Source organism: Melozone crissalis, unplaced genomic scaffold, assembly GCF_028551555.1.
Source record: "Melozone crissalis strain CALT ecotype California unplaced genomic scaffold, PUWL_Pcris_2 ptg000006l_1, whole genome shotgun sequence".
Classification (NCBI taxonomy): domain Eukaryota; kingdom Metazoa; phylum Chordata; class Aves; order Passeriformes; family Passerellidae; genus Melozone; species Melozone crissalis.
Window position 1 is genome coordinate 45,350,154 of NW_026535784.1, and position 19,579 is coordinate 45,369,732.

General features: G+C 43.2%; 1 protein-coding gene across 1 annotated transcript in view; it reads left to right on the top strand.

Annotated features, from left to right (window-relative positions):
• The first annotated feature begins 523 nt into the window (after positions 1 to 523).
• Positions 524 to 19,579, top strand: part of UNC5C (unc-5 netrin receptor C) — a 244,952-nt gene continuing 225,896 nt past the window's right edge. Inside the window, exon 1 of the mRNA XM_054291801.1 lies at positions 524 to 760. Within this exon, the coding sequence (XP_054147776.1) occupies positions 637 to 760 (124 nt within the window). The 5' untranslated portion in view covers positions 524 to 636. The remainder of the gene's footprint in view (positions 761 to 19,579) is intronic.

Genomic DNA, 19,579 nt, shown 5'->3' on the forward strand with positions numbered 1-19,579 from the left:
GCGTGGGTATCAGGCCCACGGGGACAGTCTGGGGATGCGAGAGCCGCGGGTGTGGTGGGGTCCGGCAGCGCAGCCCCGCCTGCCGTGCCCAGGTGTGCGGGGCGGGGGTGCAGCGTTCCCTGCTGCTGCTGCTGCTGCTGCTGCGTGTGCGGGCGCGCACGTGTGCGCACCAACATCGGCGTGCGCCTGTGCCCGCGGCTCTGCGCGCAGGGGGCGCGGGCGGAGGAGGCGAAAGGGGGCCGGTTCTGCGGCGGGTGGCTCCCAGCCTCCCCCGCCCCTTCCCTCTGGGTCTGCTCCTCGCTCCGGCTCGCATTCTATCGCAGGCGGCCGGCGCAGCCCCCGCTCCCCAGCCCCGGCCCCGGCCCCGGCCCCGGCCCCCGCCCACCCCCGGGGTGGAGGCAGCCGCGCCGAGCCGCCCGCGGGAAGAAAGCAGCGCTCCGCCGGCTCCGCGCCCCTCCGCGGGGCCATGCAGCGCCTCTGCCCGCCCGGCCCGAGCGCAGCCCCGCGCCCCGCCACCCTCCGCGCAGCCTGAGCGCCTGGCGGAGGCTCCGCTCCGCGCCCGGAGCTGGGACGGGGCCGGCACCGGCGGCACAGCAAAGCTCCGCGGCTCCGCGACACTGCCCTGCTGCCCCGGCCATGGGGAAGGGGCTGGAGGGGACAGCGGCCCGATGCGGGCTGGGACTGGGATACCTGCTGCAGACGGTGGTGCTCCCTGCCCTGGCCGTCCTGGGGGCCAGCCGCCCCGGCTCCGCGGCGCAAGGTAAGGCGATGGATGGATGGATGGATGGATGGATGGATGGATGGATGGATGGAGAGGGGTTGGGGCATCCTCCTTTTGCGGGTTGGAAATGCGAGTTTATGCCATGATTATCTTTTTTACTGCGTTTGTGTGTGCAAACAGTGCAATCGCCCGCATGCACGGTCCCCGTCGGGGTCTGGAGGGTCCGGTCGTACCTGCGGGGTCGAGTCTGTAGGTGCTAAGCCTGGCCGGGACAGGCGTTTGCCTGCACTCGGTCCTCAATGAGGCACGGGGAGCGGCGGGGAAGTTGGCGCTGAAGGAGCCCCGCCGGCAGCCCTCCGGGGCGGGAGAGCCGCCGGTGCGCCCCGCAGGGCCGGCAAGGTGCGGGGAAAGGCAGGTGCGGGGCGGGTGTCCCTCCCAGCGGCAAAGCCAGAGCCTGGAGCTCTGCAATCGACGGTCGGTCTTGAATCCCCAAGGCCCCCCAACGCTCTCCTTCTTCCTGCCAAAAACATGATACACCCGAAGGGAGTCACCGTCTTTCTGTGTTTATGTTTTGAGATTTTGTTTCCTTTCCCGTGTCGGGGATTCTGGAGTACATCTCGATCTGCCTTCCCGGTAGCCCTTGGACAAATTCCCCTTTTTAAGTGGCAATGTATTGCTTCTCAGTGCGTGTTTAGGGGTGTTTGAGAGCATCACAAAGAGCCCTGGCTCAGTGTGGCACCCACCAGGCTGACAGCCACAGCAGGAGGCTTTTTCTCCTGCGAGCTGATGCTGGACAAACTTTGTCGGTGCTTCTCTTCTTTCTTTCCAGGAGTTAGACCTAATGTGGAAATGTGTTGCTTTTGTAGAACACAGGAGAGAGAAAGAGAGCTTGCTGCTGCATGTGGGCAGAGCTGCACATAGCAAAGATGTGCGGGGTTGGGTAAAGCAGTTGGAAATCTCAGTTATATGATTACCAAGAGAAAAGAAATTTTAGAAGCTTCTTTGTTTATTTTCCACATGTATGTAGCCACAAAGTAATAACATGCACCACAGTTTTGATTTGAAGTTACTAGCATAATGCAAGTGTAAGAATACTTGATTTTCCCCACATCATGTCTGTGGAGAGACATTTGTGAAAACTGCACAGATCTGGCCCTGTGCTCTCACCCAGCCTTTACAAAGTGCACTCCTCTGTGGCCTTTTTGACAGGAGAACAGCAATGGTTGTTCCGATTCCTGGTGCCCCTGGCAGGCTTTCTGTGGGTTCTCCCAGGCATGGAGCTGTAGGTTTGCTGCTGGTGGGCTGGGTGCACTGAACATCATGTCTGTACATGTAACAGTGCTAATCCATTTCCTGCTGATACTCACTCCATCCCCTCAGAGTCACATTCCCTTGCTCATTTATTTCACAGGAAGATCAGAAATCTGGCCATGAAAAGGGAGTAGCAGGGAATGAGAGCACAAAAATCCCTTATGCATCATGGCATGCTTCATCTGTGTCTTCCATATAATTTCCTTTCACTGGTTGTTTTCCTGTTCATGGTAAGACAGGTTTGATATTTTGTATTTAGGGGTTTAAGTAGTGCCATATGTGTGTGGACCTACATGTCAGGGGGTATGTATCAGTCTGTGTCGATAGAGATATGTTGTGTCAGAGGGTGTTGGAGAAGAAAGCTCCCCTCAGACAGTTGGACCTGGAGTGGAAAGGAGCCTGCTGGCTCTGCTGGCAGGACACGGGAGTTTCACATGACAGATGGCCTGAGCAGGGAAGAGAGGACCCCCTGCGTTCAGCTGTTCCAGAGCGCTGCTCGCGGTGCCACAAGGCTCATGCCTCCCACTCCCGGATGGTTTCTCCTTCCCACACTTACCCTCTGTGACACAACGCTGTGTGACAGAAGTGCCACGAGGGCACAGGAGCCAGGCCCCCTGTTCCTATCCTGCAAAGGACAACGCAGTGTGGGACCTGCCACAGAACACAGGTGTGCTCACCTACCCAGAGAGGGGCGGAGAGCTCTTCAGCAACGCTCCCCAGTGTGAGATAAACTTCCACAACAGAGTGAAAAAATCAAGGGAATCTGGTTGGGATATAGCTCTTTGTCTTGGACTTTTTTTTTTCCATTTATATTTTTATTTTTATTGCTAGGACCAGACAGGGAATTTGGGTGCAGAACTGGTTCTGGCATTTTTCCCAGAGCTGAGGGATTTTCTCATTGGTTTGTGCAGTGGGGATCTTTGTGTGTGTGTACTCAGTGCTTCAGTGAGGCAATGAATCAACAGTTTAACTATGCCCTCTTCAGGAAGTTTCCTCATCATATAGCACCGGGCAAAGTTTTCCCTCTATTCTATATATACATATCAAAAACATACATCTTTCATCTCAATTCCCCAACTATCTTTAGCTTTTGAAGCAGGCTGAGAAAGCCATGAGCATTGCTGGGACTTGTGCTTTCCTACCTTCCTTTTCCATAGCCTCGTAGAAGATGAATTTATTAACTGAGGGGCTGTTGGACCAGCTCCCCCTCACTCCCTGGCATGTTCATTATCACTGCATCTTGGCGTCCTCCCGTGAGCTTCTCAGCAGACCTAAATACACTTTTTGTTTTATGAGTATTTCTTATCTTCTTATCTGAAGTTGTCTGCGTATTTTTCCGCTGTTATCAGGAGAGAACAGGAAATGGCTGCAATGGTAGAGACAGCCCGTAATTCTCAAAGCAGTGTGAATGGGGCCAGAGCAATTATCAAGCCAGAATCAACTGTGACTTGGTGTTGGCTGCATTTACTATACCTCAATGATAAGCTACATCAGAATGAGAATTTAAATGCCCCAAACTGTGCCCCTGCTGGGCATTTTGGTGCCATCTCCATAAGAGCAACTTTTCCTTTGGCTCTTCAGTCAGCAGAGACTGGGTTTCAGCTGTTGTGCTCCCCTACAGCCCCCACACCTCCTGCCTCCCAAACAGTTATCCACTTATCCTGTGGCTTCCACCTTTTTGTTGTGTAGCTGGGACGAAAGGGAGGGTCAGGCTGTCTATTTGTAGTGACAAACATGGTTCAGACAGCTTTTGGGGTTAATAACGATGGTGTAAAAGATGGTAGAAAAGCTAAATGGACTATGTATTAATGAAGTTGTGTTTCATTTACTCCCTTACAATAAAAGAGTGCATTTTTCATGCTTAACCCCTCAAACTAATTAAATCAAAGTGATAATTTAAAAAGAAAACTGTAAAAAAGCCATATGTGCAGATATTTGTCCTGCCCCAGCATGGTCTGTATTAGCAACAGCAGCAGTTTGAAAATGCTTAGTGCAGAAAAAGTGAACTATAACATGTGAATGGGTAGTAACCTTTTGGGGATGCATTTCCTAATTAAATACCTAAACACATCTTGTTGAAAAAAGGCGGGGAAAGGACTTAATTGTCTTGATGCATCAGTGGACCTCTTGTGCTTGATCATGCAGGTGTAATATTTGTAATAATAAAGCAGGAGCCAAGTAGTATTTTGTTGTGAATGGATAAGGCTCTTTGGAGCATTAATCTGTTTCAAAGTCATGCACTGTGGTAGATTTCAGTGATGCTGACAAGTTTGAGCTGGATGTGGTAGCCTGTACTTGTTCTGAGTAGCATTTTAGTACCGCAGTACTCTTTGCTGAAAGCAAAGCAGCCAGTGTGTTTCCTTTGCTGACAGAGGTGGAGTTTAAGCAGGATTAAAATTAAGTGGATGAATCTGTACATAGAGGAGAGATTCCTCCCTGGAAACATGGGAGTCAGGATCTGAGCTCTTCTTCCTCTGGCTCCAGGCTCTAGCAGCTGGTTGCAAGACTTATGGAAAAAATATATAGATCACATACAGGCTCCTCCTGATGGCTCTTCAGAATTACTGTCAGCGTCATTTATCCCTCTGTACAGTGAGAATGCCAGAGTGCATCTAAACATTTCCACAGTTGTTGTGCATGTTTGCACTTAATCACTTTACATGGATCATTCACCACACAACTTTATTTTCCTTGGTAATGATCTTAAACCCCAGTTATTCACTATATTTTGGGACTAGCTTTGTGTATGACATCCAAATTCAGAAACAGGAAACAGCCTTAACCAAATTAAAAAGATTTTCCTAATTTAATTTTCCAAATACAGTACATCTGAAAACAGGAATACAACTCTGTGCCAAGGCCAGGCAAATCAGTTCCATAGCTGGTCTGTGCAGTAGGAAAGGACAAAATGTGGGCTATATTTATTAGACATTTCCATGTAAATATCTTGATTTTTATGCAAATGGAAGAGAGGTGTTTTGAGGCACAGCCTGCACAGTTCAGGTGAATAGGATATGAAGCAAATCAGTTCCTATGGAAAGTAAGAGAAGCCCGGGCTGAGAAGGACAACTGCTGACTATTTCTGTACAGTATATGACTGGAAGTTTATGCATAAGTAGAATACAGAGGAGAGTTATACTTCAAAAAGCCAAGCTACATTAATGTCATGCTACCAGCAAAACAACTTTGGTTTTAGTAACCTGTTTTATAGTGTATGGCTGTATTTCTTGATTTCTGGTTCTTTCTGGGTTTTATGTCACTGGGCTTTCGAGGAATCTGTTCTGGATACTTTTTCTACAAAAAGGCAAGAAAATAACTTTTCCAGCCTATCAGAAAAATATGTTTGAATTGCTGGTGCAAAAGGCAGTTCCTGGGTAAATTTGCATCGCTTGGACTAGTGAACAGTTTGCTGTGATTTAATCTAAGAGGATTGGTCTCCATGTGAGTCTCAAACTGTTGGTTTGTCATTGAAAACAAGTTACTGGAGGCTATCTTTGAAATAAAAGTGTAATCATGGATGCTTTGCCTATGCAATGCATTTCACGTAACTGTCTGTACGTCCTTTAGGAAGAAGTGGCATTGTCTTTCCTCCCTTTAGGGTGGGGAGAGGGCTGTGCTGGTTTGTGAAGTGCACATCTCGTTAGCCACCCAGTGGAGGTATTCACGTCTAGCAGGCAGCGATCTTGGCAGCGGTGCCAGCGGAGCAGTAATTACAGCGTCTGTCATTTGCATTAGCCGGCTCTGCTGCGCTTCGGCTCCGAGGGACAGAACAGCTTCTCGAGTACAAGTCGAGAATCAAAGGAAAGGAGTGAGAGACGAGCTGTGGTTTTCCAGTTGGCCATAACGCCCATCAGCACAGCGTCAGGATAATGTTGTGCAGAGGCGCAGTTCAGTGCCGGCTGCTTCCAAGGACTGAAGGAATGGTGGTGTTTTATGTGATTTATTGTGTGTGCTCAGTAGAGTCCAGTCTCAGGAGCAGGCGCCCCTGGATCTTTCCATCATAACATTATCCAAGAGGCAATCTGAAGGAAATGTTATTAAGTCTTCTAGGAGGCAAGCTATATTCCAAGAAACACTTAATTTGCATCATTTGCAAGAGAGCATTTGAAATTATGCTAAAAAGGGAAATAGTTATAAAGAACTTTACACAGAATCAGTAGGAACAACAAAATTCCCCTTGATTTTGAGCATACTTCATTCCCCTGTGTTTAAATTAATGGGGTCATCTGTAGGTACTCCAGCCCCCAACTCCACTGCTGTGGTGGAGAGATGATTTATTGAGTATTGTTGTTGGGTTCATGATAAGTTTGGTTAAATATTTTGCTGAAGATCCAGTGTAGTTATTGCATTTAGATTTATCTTTCTGGTGTGAGGATGTAGCATAAAACTGTGTGCACGCTAAGGAGCTAAAGGAAAGCCCTGAACTCTAGCTGTTTTCCGGTTGTTTTCCTCAAGGCTGGCTCTGCTTGTACAAACACCTCTCACAAGTGAGGTGCAGTGAGTGGGAGCAGTGGACAGGAGCTGCCAGAGATTTTCTCAGCTCTCAGCAACCTCAGAGATGCTTGTATATAGCTTTCTCCCTAGGTAGTCATCACTAGAACAACTTCCTGTTTGCTTTTATGACTCCATCCCAAATCACATGGATGTTAAGCAGGAAATATGGGATTTCCTCCCAGGTCATCAAACACCAGGATTTGGGGAGTCCCTTTATAGCCTGGCACATTATCTAAAAATTTGGGCTGGGGAGAAAGAGCTTCATGCAAAAAACAGTCTCACTTAGAAATACCCTTTTTATCAACGTGGAAAATCTAGGGGGAAAACAAAGGAGAAAAAAAGATTCCTTTTTGCTTATTTGCTCAGGGGAGGTTGGAAAAAAGGGAAGAAATCTTAATCAAAACCAGAAAAGACTCAGTTATTTTAGAGAAAAGGTCAATAAAGCCCTGAATATTTACCCTACTGTCCAAACTATTTGTATTTATGCTCTCTGAAACTGTGTTAGGTGTTCAGTGAAAATGAAGCTAAGAAGTTTTGAAGTCTTCTGACAGCAATGTTTTTTATTTCCGTTTACATTTTTCCACGTATTTCAACCAGCCCAGTGAAAAATCTCACTGTTAGACTTCATTTACAGTCCTGGTTAGCACTGGTTAAGGCATATATTACACTGCTCTCTAGATCTTACTGTTTTGGTTTGGGTTTGTTTTTTTGTTTGGTTGTGGGGGTTTTTTTTGTGGATTTTTCTTTTTTTTGGTAAATCACACTGATTTTACTGTGATGCAGATTGAGATGGAGACCCAGATTCTCGGTGGTGCCAGACATGCCCTTATTTCCTCCAGGGAGTGTCAGGCAATGCTGAATTTGGGTGATTACCTTTGCTGCTCCCTGAATACAAGCAGTGCTGCTCTAGCTTGCACGGCAGCCCAACAGTCCCATCAAGGCAGGGACACTTCCCTTGTGAGCATGTGATGCTGCAGTGCCTCAGCACTTCCTCAGATTCTCACTTTGTTGTGAGTCCTACACAGGCAGGACAGGAGAGGCACCTAAAAAACTGTGCAGGCTTGTCTCAGTTGGTAATACCTCCTGTGGGGAAAACTGCAGTTGTGTTTTTAGCAAAGCTATGTGCTTGTGTTGCTGGGCATAATGGGAAGTTCTTGTTTGTAACATTGCCTTAGTTATTCAATCTCTGTTTTGCTGGATTTGGAAGCTTGCTGTATTTATCACTGTTTGGTGGAGAGGTCTAGGGGGAGTTGCCTAAGCGTACAAAGCAAATGTGTAAGGGAAACCAAATTATGAGCTCAAGTTTTCTGAGTAGCCAAGACTGGTGCTGCAGTCCATTCTTCTTGTTTGAAGAAAGAGGGCATGGTACAGAGGGAATGCTATGTTGAGAAGGCTCTCAGGTACCTTCTCAATGTTGAATTTCTTGAGTCTCACTGATGGTGTCTTTTTATCTGCTGTATTCTAGAAATTTGTATAAAAGCATGGTGTGGGTTAGGAATGGTACTCCTCAGTTTAGTATCTCCCACTGGGACCCTCGAAACCATGTGATCCTCACTCCCTCCCTCCTCCCTTCTCCCTTCCCCTGAGGTGGGATGGTGAATTGGAGGCACAAAATGTAAAGATCATGGGTTGAGCTAAGAACCATTTTCTGGGAACAGCAGTTAGATAAGAAAATGTACAGCAACAATACTGACAACAGAAGGTGGGAGAAAGAGTTGAATGATTCACATGGAAACTCCCTGACCACAGTAATGCCTCACTGCTCCCTCTGCTGCACCACTCAGACTTGGAAGAGAGCCCTTCACCTCATCCCTGGAAAATGAAGTGAGCTGGTTCAGTATAATCTTCAGGTCCTGGCCATGCCCTCCCCTGGCTACCGCAAAAATTAACCGTATGCTGGCCAGAACCAGAACAAAGGAACAGGCAAAAGTACATGCTGTTGCCCAGAACAGGGATGCTTCCTAAAAACTCTGACTTTCTGGTGGCAGGCAGTTTGGAAGGATTTGCTTTGCCCAATGCAATCCACAGTGTTATCTCAAATTTGGAAGGAGGAAGAGCAGATCTAGGGCATGGCTGCAGCACTGTTGTAAATGGAATAAGGTTCGCTGTCCTGGGCTGTTTTGTTTCATTTGGGTTTAATCTGCAATTCAGGACTATGTTATTCAACTGTAATTCATTCATCTGAATGAATGACTTATGCCCCAGAGGACCCCATTGCCTTATGAGTTATAATAGCTATGAGGTTGCCTAGGCAATTAAATCAGTATCTTTTTTCTCTTGTTGCAGGAACATTTTCAACAATAACGCTAAGGAGCTCAGATTTCACTGGCCTGGCAACAGCTGAGCATTTTCTTGTTAGGTAGCTTTTGCCAATCCCTTTTTAGTTATTTTCAAGAAGCAAAGTAGCTTTATTTCTGAGTCTTATATTGAGTGAGAGGTTGAAATGTTAATCTCAGTGGATTAGTGGTGTATCCTTTGAGAAATAGGAAAGCTTGCGTTTTTCTTGGTCCCCTGAGTGCTGGATGCAGTTGTTTGAGAAATCTTGAATTTCATCAGCTAGATACAAGAAAATGTGCAAGTCAGCCTTAAATGATCAGTCAGAAGAGGTTGACTTTATTGCAGCTGTTTTGGAAACTTGTTTGAACTGTTGTTCAAGATAGTTGTTCCCCAGGTGTTTCTTTGCTTGATTTTAGTGCATTTCACATGAGACAGTGAAAAGGGATCACCACAGGATTATTAGTAATTCAGAGCTTCTTGGAGAGCTATATTCCAACCATCAATTTGCCGAAGTAATGGCTGGCATATGAATTGCTGCACTTTTATGATATGGTCTATCTATTGTTTAAATACGTCGCTTGTCTTATCCACTCCCAGCATATGTGTTTGTACTGGAAAGTTTACATAGTGAGTGAAAATAATAATACAGTCTCACTGAATGAGGTTAATTGCAGTTCAGTCATACTGAAATCAAGGAGTAAGAAGTGGGACAGAGTAGCAAGTGAGACTAATTCTGTTCTCATGGGCACTGGATTTACCTACACTGACTGAAGTGAAGGCATTTATCAGGAGTAATTCCAAGTACAGATGTGCACACTGCCTCAGTCTAAATGACTTTTCTCTTTCGTTAATATATCTCTAAGTTTTGCCAGTTGCTCATGGAGTCAGCACAGATGTATCCCTCTCACCTTTCCCTTTTCCCACAATTTTGTGGGTCTGTTGGGTTGTTCTGCAGCTCTACACATACAAAAGATGAGTGGTTGTGGCTAAAAGTGAGTAACTGGGGCTAACAGGCAAACAGTGAGGTGTCCAGACTGAAATTTCGTGTTTGCACTCTGATGAGACTATAGAGAAATCTCTGCTGTATGAACCTCTATTAATAGGATAAAACTTTCTGGTGCTTTCAACTAGAAAGAGAGAAAATTTCCTCTGTTAAGCTTGGCCACTTAATCTGGAAATCAGGGTTCATTGTGGAAACTAGAACTCTGTCTGGTTAAGGAAGGGATCTGTAATTACATGGGGAAGACTGCCGTTCTACAAGTGCTGTTCACAGAAAATCTTGCTGAATTGTCTCATGAAATACTTGTATTCCTTGCTCAAAGGTTTTTGGCCCTAAAGCTGCGCTATTTTTTGACAAATCATCATCCCCATTACAAATTCTTTTCATGTAGACATTCCAAACCTTGCTTGAGGGGCTTCTTTTTGCTTCCTCACCAGTTTTTGAAGGTGAGGGTAACTTTTTTGGTGTCTTGATCAAACAAAATGCAGCAATTTTCTTACAGAGCTGATCTCTGCTGGCAAGAATAGGAGTGTGGGTTTTCCTTCTCTTCATCATGTAAAATAGCTGTACTGTAGCAAATAGGAAGTTCCGAATTTCTTACTTCCTAAGTAACTGGAAAGTTTGTAGCTAGAAAGTTCAGTACTGGGACCTGTCAGTTTCACTGTCAGTTTCCTTTTAATTTTTTAATGTCTAATGTTTATACCAAGGATAGACTTATGTGGTACAAGGCCAGGTTGTGACCACCACCAAATGTAGCTCAATTAATTTCAGAGCCAGCACATGGCAGAAGCTGATCTGCTTCTGTGTTAAAAAATAGGTTGACACAGTGGAGTGAGACTCTAGGATGAACAGACCTTGATCTCATCGTACTTGGTGGAAAGTTTTTTCCTGGAGTTGTTTCTTTTTTGCTTTGGTTTATTTTGAAGCTAAATAATTTGAATAACTTTGAGGCTTTTCATTTTCCTTCCATGTAGCAATGTGGCTCTTTTCTGTAGAGAGTTTAACCGGGTGCTTCACTTAAAAACAAGTTGGCAAGATTCTTTCAGGCAGACTTTTTCTTTGCTTGGCTTTTTGTTACGATATTTTAGATAAGAACACTGACAGCCAAATGTCACCAACTGTCGGCAGATATCCACGTAAATATCTATTACACACAAATGTGTGGCAATTTCCTGCCTTAGCAGTCATTTTTGAATAAAGACCTCTGCCACTAAAAGCATGGGCTTCGAAGTTTTAGGTTAGAAGTGCAGCCTGGTAGCTGGTAACAAAAGCAGTTGTTATCCTGGTGCAGGCAGTAGAATGAGAAGTGCCATTTGCCTTTCACGAGCACTGGGGAAGGCGAAGCTGCTGCTGACTTTTCTCCTTTGCTTGTCTTGAAATATTTCTATATGAATCTTTTCCTTCCATCCACCCCCCAAAGTTAATATATTAATTCCTTGTAGTAAACATGGCTATTAGATAAAACCTTCCAAATCTTAAAAAAAAATTTAAAATGCCTAATTTAATTACTTACTTTATAAACATTTCTATCATTTTGTGGTCTCAAGAATAAAGTTTTAGGTTTTCATTTATAAGAAACATTTGCAAAGAAAATGAATTTAAGTGGCAAAGCGACTTTGTGTGGAGTATTAATCTGCTTTGTTTTACTGATCAGCTTATTTTGCCAGTACTTGGTTTCACTGCCTTTTTTTGTTTAGGGAAATCAATAGATAACAGTATTGAGATCAAATTTACTTTCTGTCTGATTATTTTCACTGGATTGCTTGGGATTTACTCACTGCAGCAAGACAAGGAAAAAATGGCCTTTTGTCTTTGAAGTTTTGTATTCACTGGTACCAATGCAGAACATATTTCATTTGTGGAGGCCATGCTGAGGTTGAGTTGGTTTTAAAGATAACAGTAGATTTCTGCGTCCTTGCATTTGTTTTGTATTTGGTGACAGCCACTAAATCAGGGGAAGGAATGTTCAAACAACACACTTGAGGAAAAGTGATTTTTATAGAAAGGGTCCATTCCTGCTAATAGCAAGTAACTGCACCCAACCCCACTGACATTAAAAGTCCATTAGCTAAGCCAAGTTTAAACACCAGCTGATGCTATGTCAGCTAAATGTATATTGGAATTTTTCATGTAACACAGCAATAGCACTTCTGTGCTTTTCCTAAAACTATGTACATTAAGAAAAGCAAATGTCATCTGATAGTAGTAAGATGGAGAGTTCACATTAAAGTAGGCAGAATTGTAATCAAACTGAAGTCACCATCTGGTTGCATTAATGAGAAACAAAAATGGATACAAGAAAAGCAGGGAGTGTCAGGTTTCTGAATTAAAGCAAGATTAACAAATATAGTGTACAGGCTTCTGTAATACAGGATAAGCACAGAGCTGCTTATCTGCTTGGTTTTTTATCATTAAATATAATATGACCTTGTTTGAGAAGTTTATACTGAAGTCTGTAAGATGCTTTCTCACATGGAGAATTGGGTTGCCATGGAAGGAGGTCGTTTCCTGGCTATTTAGGAAATATGTCTCATTACAGCTGTGTGAAAACCTTTAAATGTGTCAAGATAGTGTTTGTATCCTATGGTCTGAAATTCTGGTTAACCAGTGGCTAGGCAAATAGCATTCACCCATCTCTATGTATCAAAAAAAGGGTTGAAAATTGTGGTGAAAAACAGCCTTTGTGCTTGGTATTGAGAAGTTCCTCACCTGTAACACTTACTGTTCATCTTCAGAGGGAACCAGCAGGCTGAGGTCCCAGTACTGTGGTCTTGGCACTCACAGAAGCACAGTTAACACCTGGTTTGGCACTGGGTAAAATTCAGAGAAGTTGCTTTGAAGTCTGCATTGGAAAAATAGACCTTGTGCTGTAAAGCTGCTGTGGAGACAGGCAAGGGGTGGCTCAGTAAGTTAATGTGGGAGCTGGAGCAGGGGGTAATTAGTCACTCACTGACACGGTCCCAAGTCTGGTGAAGGACTGCTGTAACCTCCTCTGCTGTGTCACTCGCTGCCCATCAGTGAAGCCTTGTGTGAGCGGTGACAGGAGCACAGTTAAAATACCTGATGTGAGCAACCAGCCCACTGCAAACATCCTGTGGGTGCATCTGGAGAGCTCCCTTGCACTCTCACCACGCTGTGCTAGTAGCGCAAAACTCTCCAATGTGTCATGGGGCCAGGCCTGACTGTGTCTTCCTTGCTGGAGGAGCTGACATCAGTAGCGTGCCCAGAGCAGATTGTGTGTTTGCAAACCACAGGGTTTAGGAGAGTAATTCAATTGCATTTTTCCCCCTTCTGGAACATAACATGTAAACATATTACTGAACTAAAGCCTGGTTTTAATTACAAGCAGCAACTTTTTCATGTTGACAGATTTTCACATGGAAAGCTTTATTGAAAATGAGAGGAGACCTTTTTGCCATCGTTAGTTCTTGCTGCTTAGTGCTTCTATCAAGTACAGTAAAATACAGTTTATAATTAATTCAAAGCTTATATGGACATGTTTAATATAATTACCAAACAAAATCCTGTTTACTGACATATTGCTTGTGAAACCAGCCTGAATAATCTGGTCTCTGGCACACATAAATCAGGCAGTAATAACAGCTGTAAATATTTCATAATATACTTAGAGTGCTTTGATTTTAATACGGAATCCACTTTTGGGTTTTAAGGATAAAACATAGGTCAAAAATTACTTTTACCATATGTTCCTTCCTAATCTCTTGCACTACTTTGCCTGAAAGTTACTCTTAAAAATCATTATTGTATTTTATTATAAAAAAGTTAATATATACACATTTATGAGCTGGGAAAATTATGCAATTAAATTATGCTGTAGCTAACAAAATGACGCCATTCACATTGGCACAGGACAATTGCTTCAATACAACCATAAATATTTTTCATTGGAAAAGGCATTGCAGTGCCAGTACTCTTTGTCTTTCTCAAAGTTTTACTATTTTTATCTGTCTGGATGTCTGTGTGTTGTACACTAGGCCTGAAAGACACTAAGAGGCATCTGGTTATGCTGTTAATTCAGGTGGCCAAAGGGCTGGCAAACCAAAAGGGGCCAGGAGCCAGGTTTGTAGTGGACTACTGGGGGACCTATGATACTGTGTTATATACTGGACCCCCTCTTTCTTTCTGGGAAGGCTTTGAACTGGTATTTAAATAGAAGGAAGATGATGTGACTGATTATCTGGCTACCGCAGAATATTTGGGCTTGCATGAGGCTACTAAATCATCTTGGAGAGCTCAAACTGTGTGTGTGGTTTGTCCAGTTTAGGAAAGTGCCTCAAAGGTTCAGGAAAAGGCTTATGGTTATCCCTCGAGTCATTTTACCCTGCACCAAGAGAAGAACTTAAAAAGTAGTTGTGGAAAATGCAACATTTTGCAATTCTTGTTTACTTGGAAATTTTCTTAAACCTCTAGAGTAAAATTATAAATCAAGTAACTAGAGTACTTTTTAGAAAGACAAATTTGAAAAATATCCACTTTGGGAATTATTTTACCCTTGTTCTGCAGTTGGATTCCCCTGCTAAAGCTGACATAACTTTTCAAATGTTTCAGCTGTGCCTCAGAAAAAATCATTAGTCTCCAAAACTGTGCCAGGCTCCTCAGGAACACTGCTCCCTCCAAGCTATGAACCTCTCAAGGTTAGGATCCCACCCCCCAGAATAAAACCACAACTAACAATTGGTATGAGGTAGGAAATGGCATTGGGATATGTCACAGCAGTTCTTATTTTTTGTCCCTGCATCCTTGAGGGACTACACAAAGCCTGTTTTTGTAAAGGGAGCTCCTTGGCCTTGCTTCTAGATAGATGGTCAATGTTTTAAGATATATCAGCATATTTTGATCTATGTAAAACTACCTGGTGATACTTGTGATCAGCATTAGGTGTCCTTGTCATCCTCCTACAGGCATCTAGAGATCCCTGGATATGATCTGCAAAGTGTTTAGCAAGTCTCTCTCTCTAGACAGATCACAGGGGTTCCTGAATGCAGTACTTTAATTTCGGAAAGCTGAAGTCCCAATTTTTAACTTTCTGTAGTGTGAGAACTCGCACTGAAGTCTGAGTCTTTGCTTGAGAAGACTGTAGTGCGTGAGCAGTGTTAAATTGCTTTGTTGTGTGTATGTGCAGGCTTCATCCAGACACTGTCATTGGGAAGTTATTAGTATATATAATTAACTAACCACAAGGAATTTCTGGACTGAAATAGCTTATGTAAGCCTACGTGTTTCCTTCCCACAAACCCAGCTTAAAGCTTCATGCAAGTATCTTGCTAAGGAAGTGCCTTTCTGCCCATGAAATATCATTTGGAAAGATGTGCTCACCTGCCAGAGTACAGCGCTTTACCTTGCAGCAGTCCGACCTTCAAAAGTTAGTTCTTCTGACTCGTGCTGTTTATCAAATGCTGTGTTGTTTCATATTAGATGATGTGACCTTTAGATTTCAGCTGCTGCCATAATTTAATTGACAGCATGAGCCTTCCTGTAGGAGCCTGTTGTGGTTTAACCCAGCAGGTAGCAAACACTGCACAGCCACTGGCTCACTCCATCCCTGCACCGTGGGATGGGTGAAGAGAATTGAGGGGAGGGGGGAAGCAAAATTCATGGATTGAGATAAAGATGGCTTAATAGAACAGAAAAGGAAGAGAATATACTAGTAATATTAATCACAGCAGTAAAATAATTGGAATATACAAAAAAAGTGATGCACAGTGCAATCGTTCACCTGCTAAGTGATGTCCAGCCAGTTCCTGTGCAGCAGCCCTTGTCTGATTTCCCCCCTCACCTGTATACTCATCATAATAGGATATGCTATGGAATAAACCTTTTGGGGTCAGCTGGCCTGGCTGTGTCCCCTCCCAGCTTCTCATGCACCCTCAGCCACCTTGCTGGCAGGGTGGGGTGAGGAACTGAAAAGTCCTTGACTCAGTATAAACACTGCTTAGCAACACCTGAAACATTAGTGTGCTGCCACCATTAGTCTCCTAAATACAAAATGAAGTGTCATACCTGCTACTAGGAAGAAACTATTTCTATCCCACCTGAAACCAGGACAGAGCCAAAACTATTAATGAAAATTTGTGCAACACCAGGTTTTTGTGACTCAGGCGAACAGATATGACTTGAGTGTGTGAAGACCAAGTAGTTGTGGCAGTGTAGGTCTGGAGTTCAGGAAGGCCAAGGGTGTTTTCATTAGCAAGGAAATGGAGACCAGCTGCTTTATTTATGCTTATAAATATATTGTTATTTAGGTACACAGGTAAATTGTGTGTGCTGCTTAGCCCCATCTGTTCCCAATAAATTTCAGCCTACAGGCTCTAGGTCTTGAAACTTTTGATTATACTCAGAATGGTGAACTAAATAGAAGAGCTGGCCTTCACAAAGTATGCTTGCAGCTGAACCTCTCATTTTGTGTAAACCAGCACAGCGTCCCGAGTTCAGTGCCTCGGTTCTGCTCCAGCTGAGGGCTGTTAACAGTCAGGGTTTCTGTGAGACTCTTTCCTGGAGGAGAGATTTCTATCTGGTCTGTTTGGACAGAAAAAAATTCCATGACTCTAAGAATGCTTTTAAAAGAACTGGGGAGAAAAGGGAGCAGATGCTGCAAAGTACATCAGAGAGCAGTCCCAATGTTAACAAAGAGATTATTTACCACTAAGATGAGGAGGAAAATGTTTGTATCTTTACAAGATCTTGTCCCACTTATGAGAGCCTAAAGAAAAGATAGGCATCTCGAAGGGCAATTATTGGTTAAAATGCTGGTTTATGACTACAAATTGTTTGAAACTTTTTATTTAAAAAAAAAATCTTCTTTGGAAGTTTTTGCAATTGCCCATTATCCCATTGATGCAAATCCTCTTCAAAGACTTAGTAATTCATATGAAGAGCTGTATGTTCACATTGTCCCAACTCTGTAGTTTTTTGTTCTCAGAACATCACCCTACTTCTAAACAAACCCTGAGGTTAACTTTTCGTGTACCATCAAGACCATCTTCCTTGCTATGCCAATGGCTGGTCACTTTTGATCATCTTAAGAGTGTATTTACAGAAACAAGACTTGATTGTCCTCTTGTCTTCTATCAAAGTAGACATTGGAAAACTAAAACACAAAGAAATGAACCTGCTAGGATCGATGATTTCAAATATTCGTAACAGTGGAAAACATACATTTCTTTGTAGAGTTAAGAGTTTTTAATTTACTACAGGCTTTATCACTTTTCTGGGTGGTAAGACAAATACTGCACTGTATAAAGAAGTTCAAGCATCCTCTGCCCCCAAAATACCAGGAATACACTAAAAATTCTTTTCTCTTGCATGAAAACTTGGGATAGGAACAAACCTGGGGGATTTGAGGCTGGAGAAAGGTGGAAGTAGAGGAGTATGTATTTATCAGCCACTTCAAAACGAGACAGACACAAACACACGCAGGCAGCCTGTTTAAAGGTCAGGTATGTTGTGCATGGATACTTGATCAAGGAGGAGAAGGCAGTGATAAAGGAGCTGCTGCTCCATTTCCTTAGGACACCAGCACAGACAAAGAGGGCTGGTCTGGCCTAGTGACTGGGAGTGGCCCCACGATCATGCCCCACCACTAGTTGTTCACAATAGAGTAGACTGAATGTGGCCCTGACATGAGAGGCTTTGGGCTTCCCTGCTTCAGGAATGAACTCAGGATCCTCAGTTCAGTCTGCACGACTATTTAGGATGAGTTGAGGCAGGCAGGGAGGAAAAACGTACTGAAAACCAAAAAGAAAGTCACATGAACTTAAGATTTGGTAGTTTTTTATATTAATGTGTCATCATTTATATGAACTATATTATATTGTGGCTAGGAGATACATTAAGCAACAGAGATATATTAAAAGAAGAAAAATATTTACTTTTGCCACCAGGTTATCTCTTGATGTTGTTGTTTGGTTTGGATTGTTTGTTTATTGTTTTTAATGTAACGCTGTTCCTTATCCACCTGATAAAACTTCCAGAAGTAGGAGGGGGGACTTAAAAGAATTTTATGCATTTATCCATCTAGCCATTAAAAATATCAGTGGGTCATTATTATCTTTGAATCTGAGAGGACACTGTAAAACCCAGAGGCAATGTAAAGTGGGATCCCACAAGCTGTCTGAGTGAGGAATTTGGAGCAAAATAAATGGAAAATATCAGTGAAAAGGTCATGGATCAGGCCCTTGTGTTTGAGTGCCAGCACTGGTGCCAGGACAGAGCTATTTGCTACCAACTCTCCTGCTGGGATGCTTTAGGAAAATGTCATTTTGGTGTGGTTGCTGGGTATGCTAAGCTGTAAATTACATAAAGGAGCTGAAAAAGTCAGTTTAAGCATTGTGGACTTTCATGCGCAAGGAAACGTGTCAAAGGAAAATTTGAAGCGAGAATGGGCTTAAAGGCACAGTTCTGGATAAATCCTTTTCCTTGTGAGCAGTCCTATTAACCTTTGAATTGTGATGACACTTCTACTAGGATCTGTGCTTCAGTGTGTGAGTAATCCCATACTCCTAATATGCAGCCTTGCAAGGCTGTGTGTAGCCTAAATGAATAGCCCCAACAAAGTTTCCCAATAGGATCAAAACCAGATCCTTAGGAAGGAGTTCAGACCAGAAACATAACTTTTCAGAAGAACTTTTAATCTAAACTCCCTGTTGCAGGAGCTCTTATCAGAGAAGTTTTGACAGTGTCTATTGATTAAGATTCTCTTTTGTTGTATCTTAAAGAGTAAATCGAAAGGTCATTTTTATATTGACGTGCAAGGAGTTTTATTGATTCTCTTTTATGAGGCATTAATGAAATCTATAGAAGCCTAACAAGATTGTATAGTTAACCTTGGCAAGATTGCCTGTTCTTTTTACATGTGCAGAAAAGGAAAAGTGGAATGTCCCGCTTTGGAGGTTTAAATTATGTGGGAGTGAGTGGATTTTGTGGAATTAAATACCTCTTAGCACAGAAAAGAGAGCACGAGGTATCTATACTAACCCGTTCTCTCTGAAATATGCTTAGCAGGGATTTTTTGGGCAGAACACTTTGTTTTCCTGCCCAATGGTACCACATATTTATCACTATGAAAACATGCAGAGAAGTCAATCACTCACTGTGTGTGCCAGAAATGCCTTCCACAGTCACAACGATGGTATGTCAAAAGTCTGTCTCACTTTAAAAGAACAGGCGGGATTTATTCTGGAAATGTACCAAAATGGGCCAATCTGTCTCAAAAATATGAAGCTGAGATTAATTTTGCAAAGTTAAAATAAACACTAGTCACACTTGACCCAGTGTATTAAGCTAGAAGAGGAAGAAATAAAAAGAATTGGGGCTATCTATGGATTTGGCTTGGTAGAACATTAAATATGACGCATTGGATTAAAAAGTTATCCACTAACGTAAAAAGTATGCATAATAAAATTTGGGATGATTTTTCACTTCATTGTTCCACTTTCTTAAACATGTTTTCTTTTTATGCCACTTAAATTAATGAAGGCCATCTTGGCTATGAAATATAAAGTTCATACCCTCTGAGAAAGGGTGCTTTTGCATAGTGAAAGCTCAGAAGCCTTTGAGTGAATGTCATGCATTTTTATTTGCAGTAGGGAAAACATACTGGAGAGAGGCAAGTATAATTATCTCCATTTTAGATGGAAACCAGAGGAGCTGGAGGCAGGACTGGGGCATGAGCAGACACAGGAATTCCCCTCTGGTGGGCTCACAGAAAACATGGAAGTAATTTGTGGTATGAATATGGCTGATGGTGGTGTTTGTTT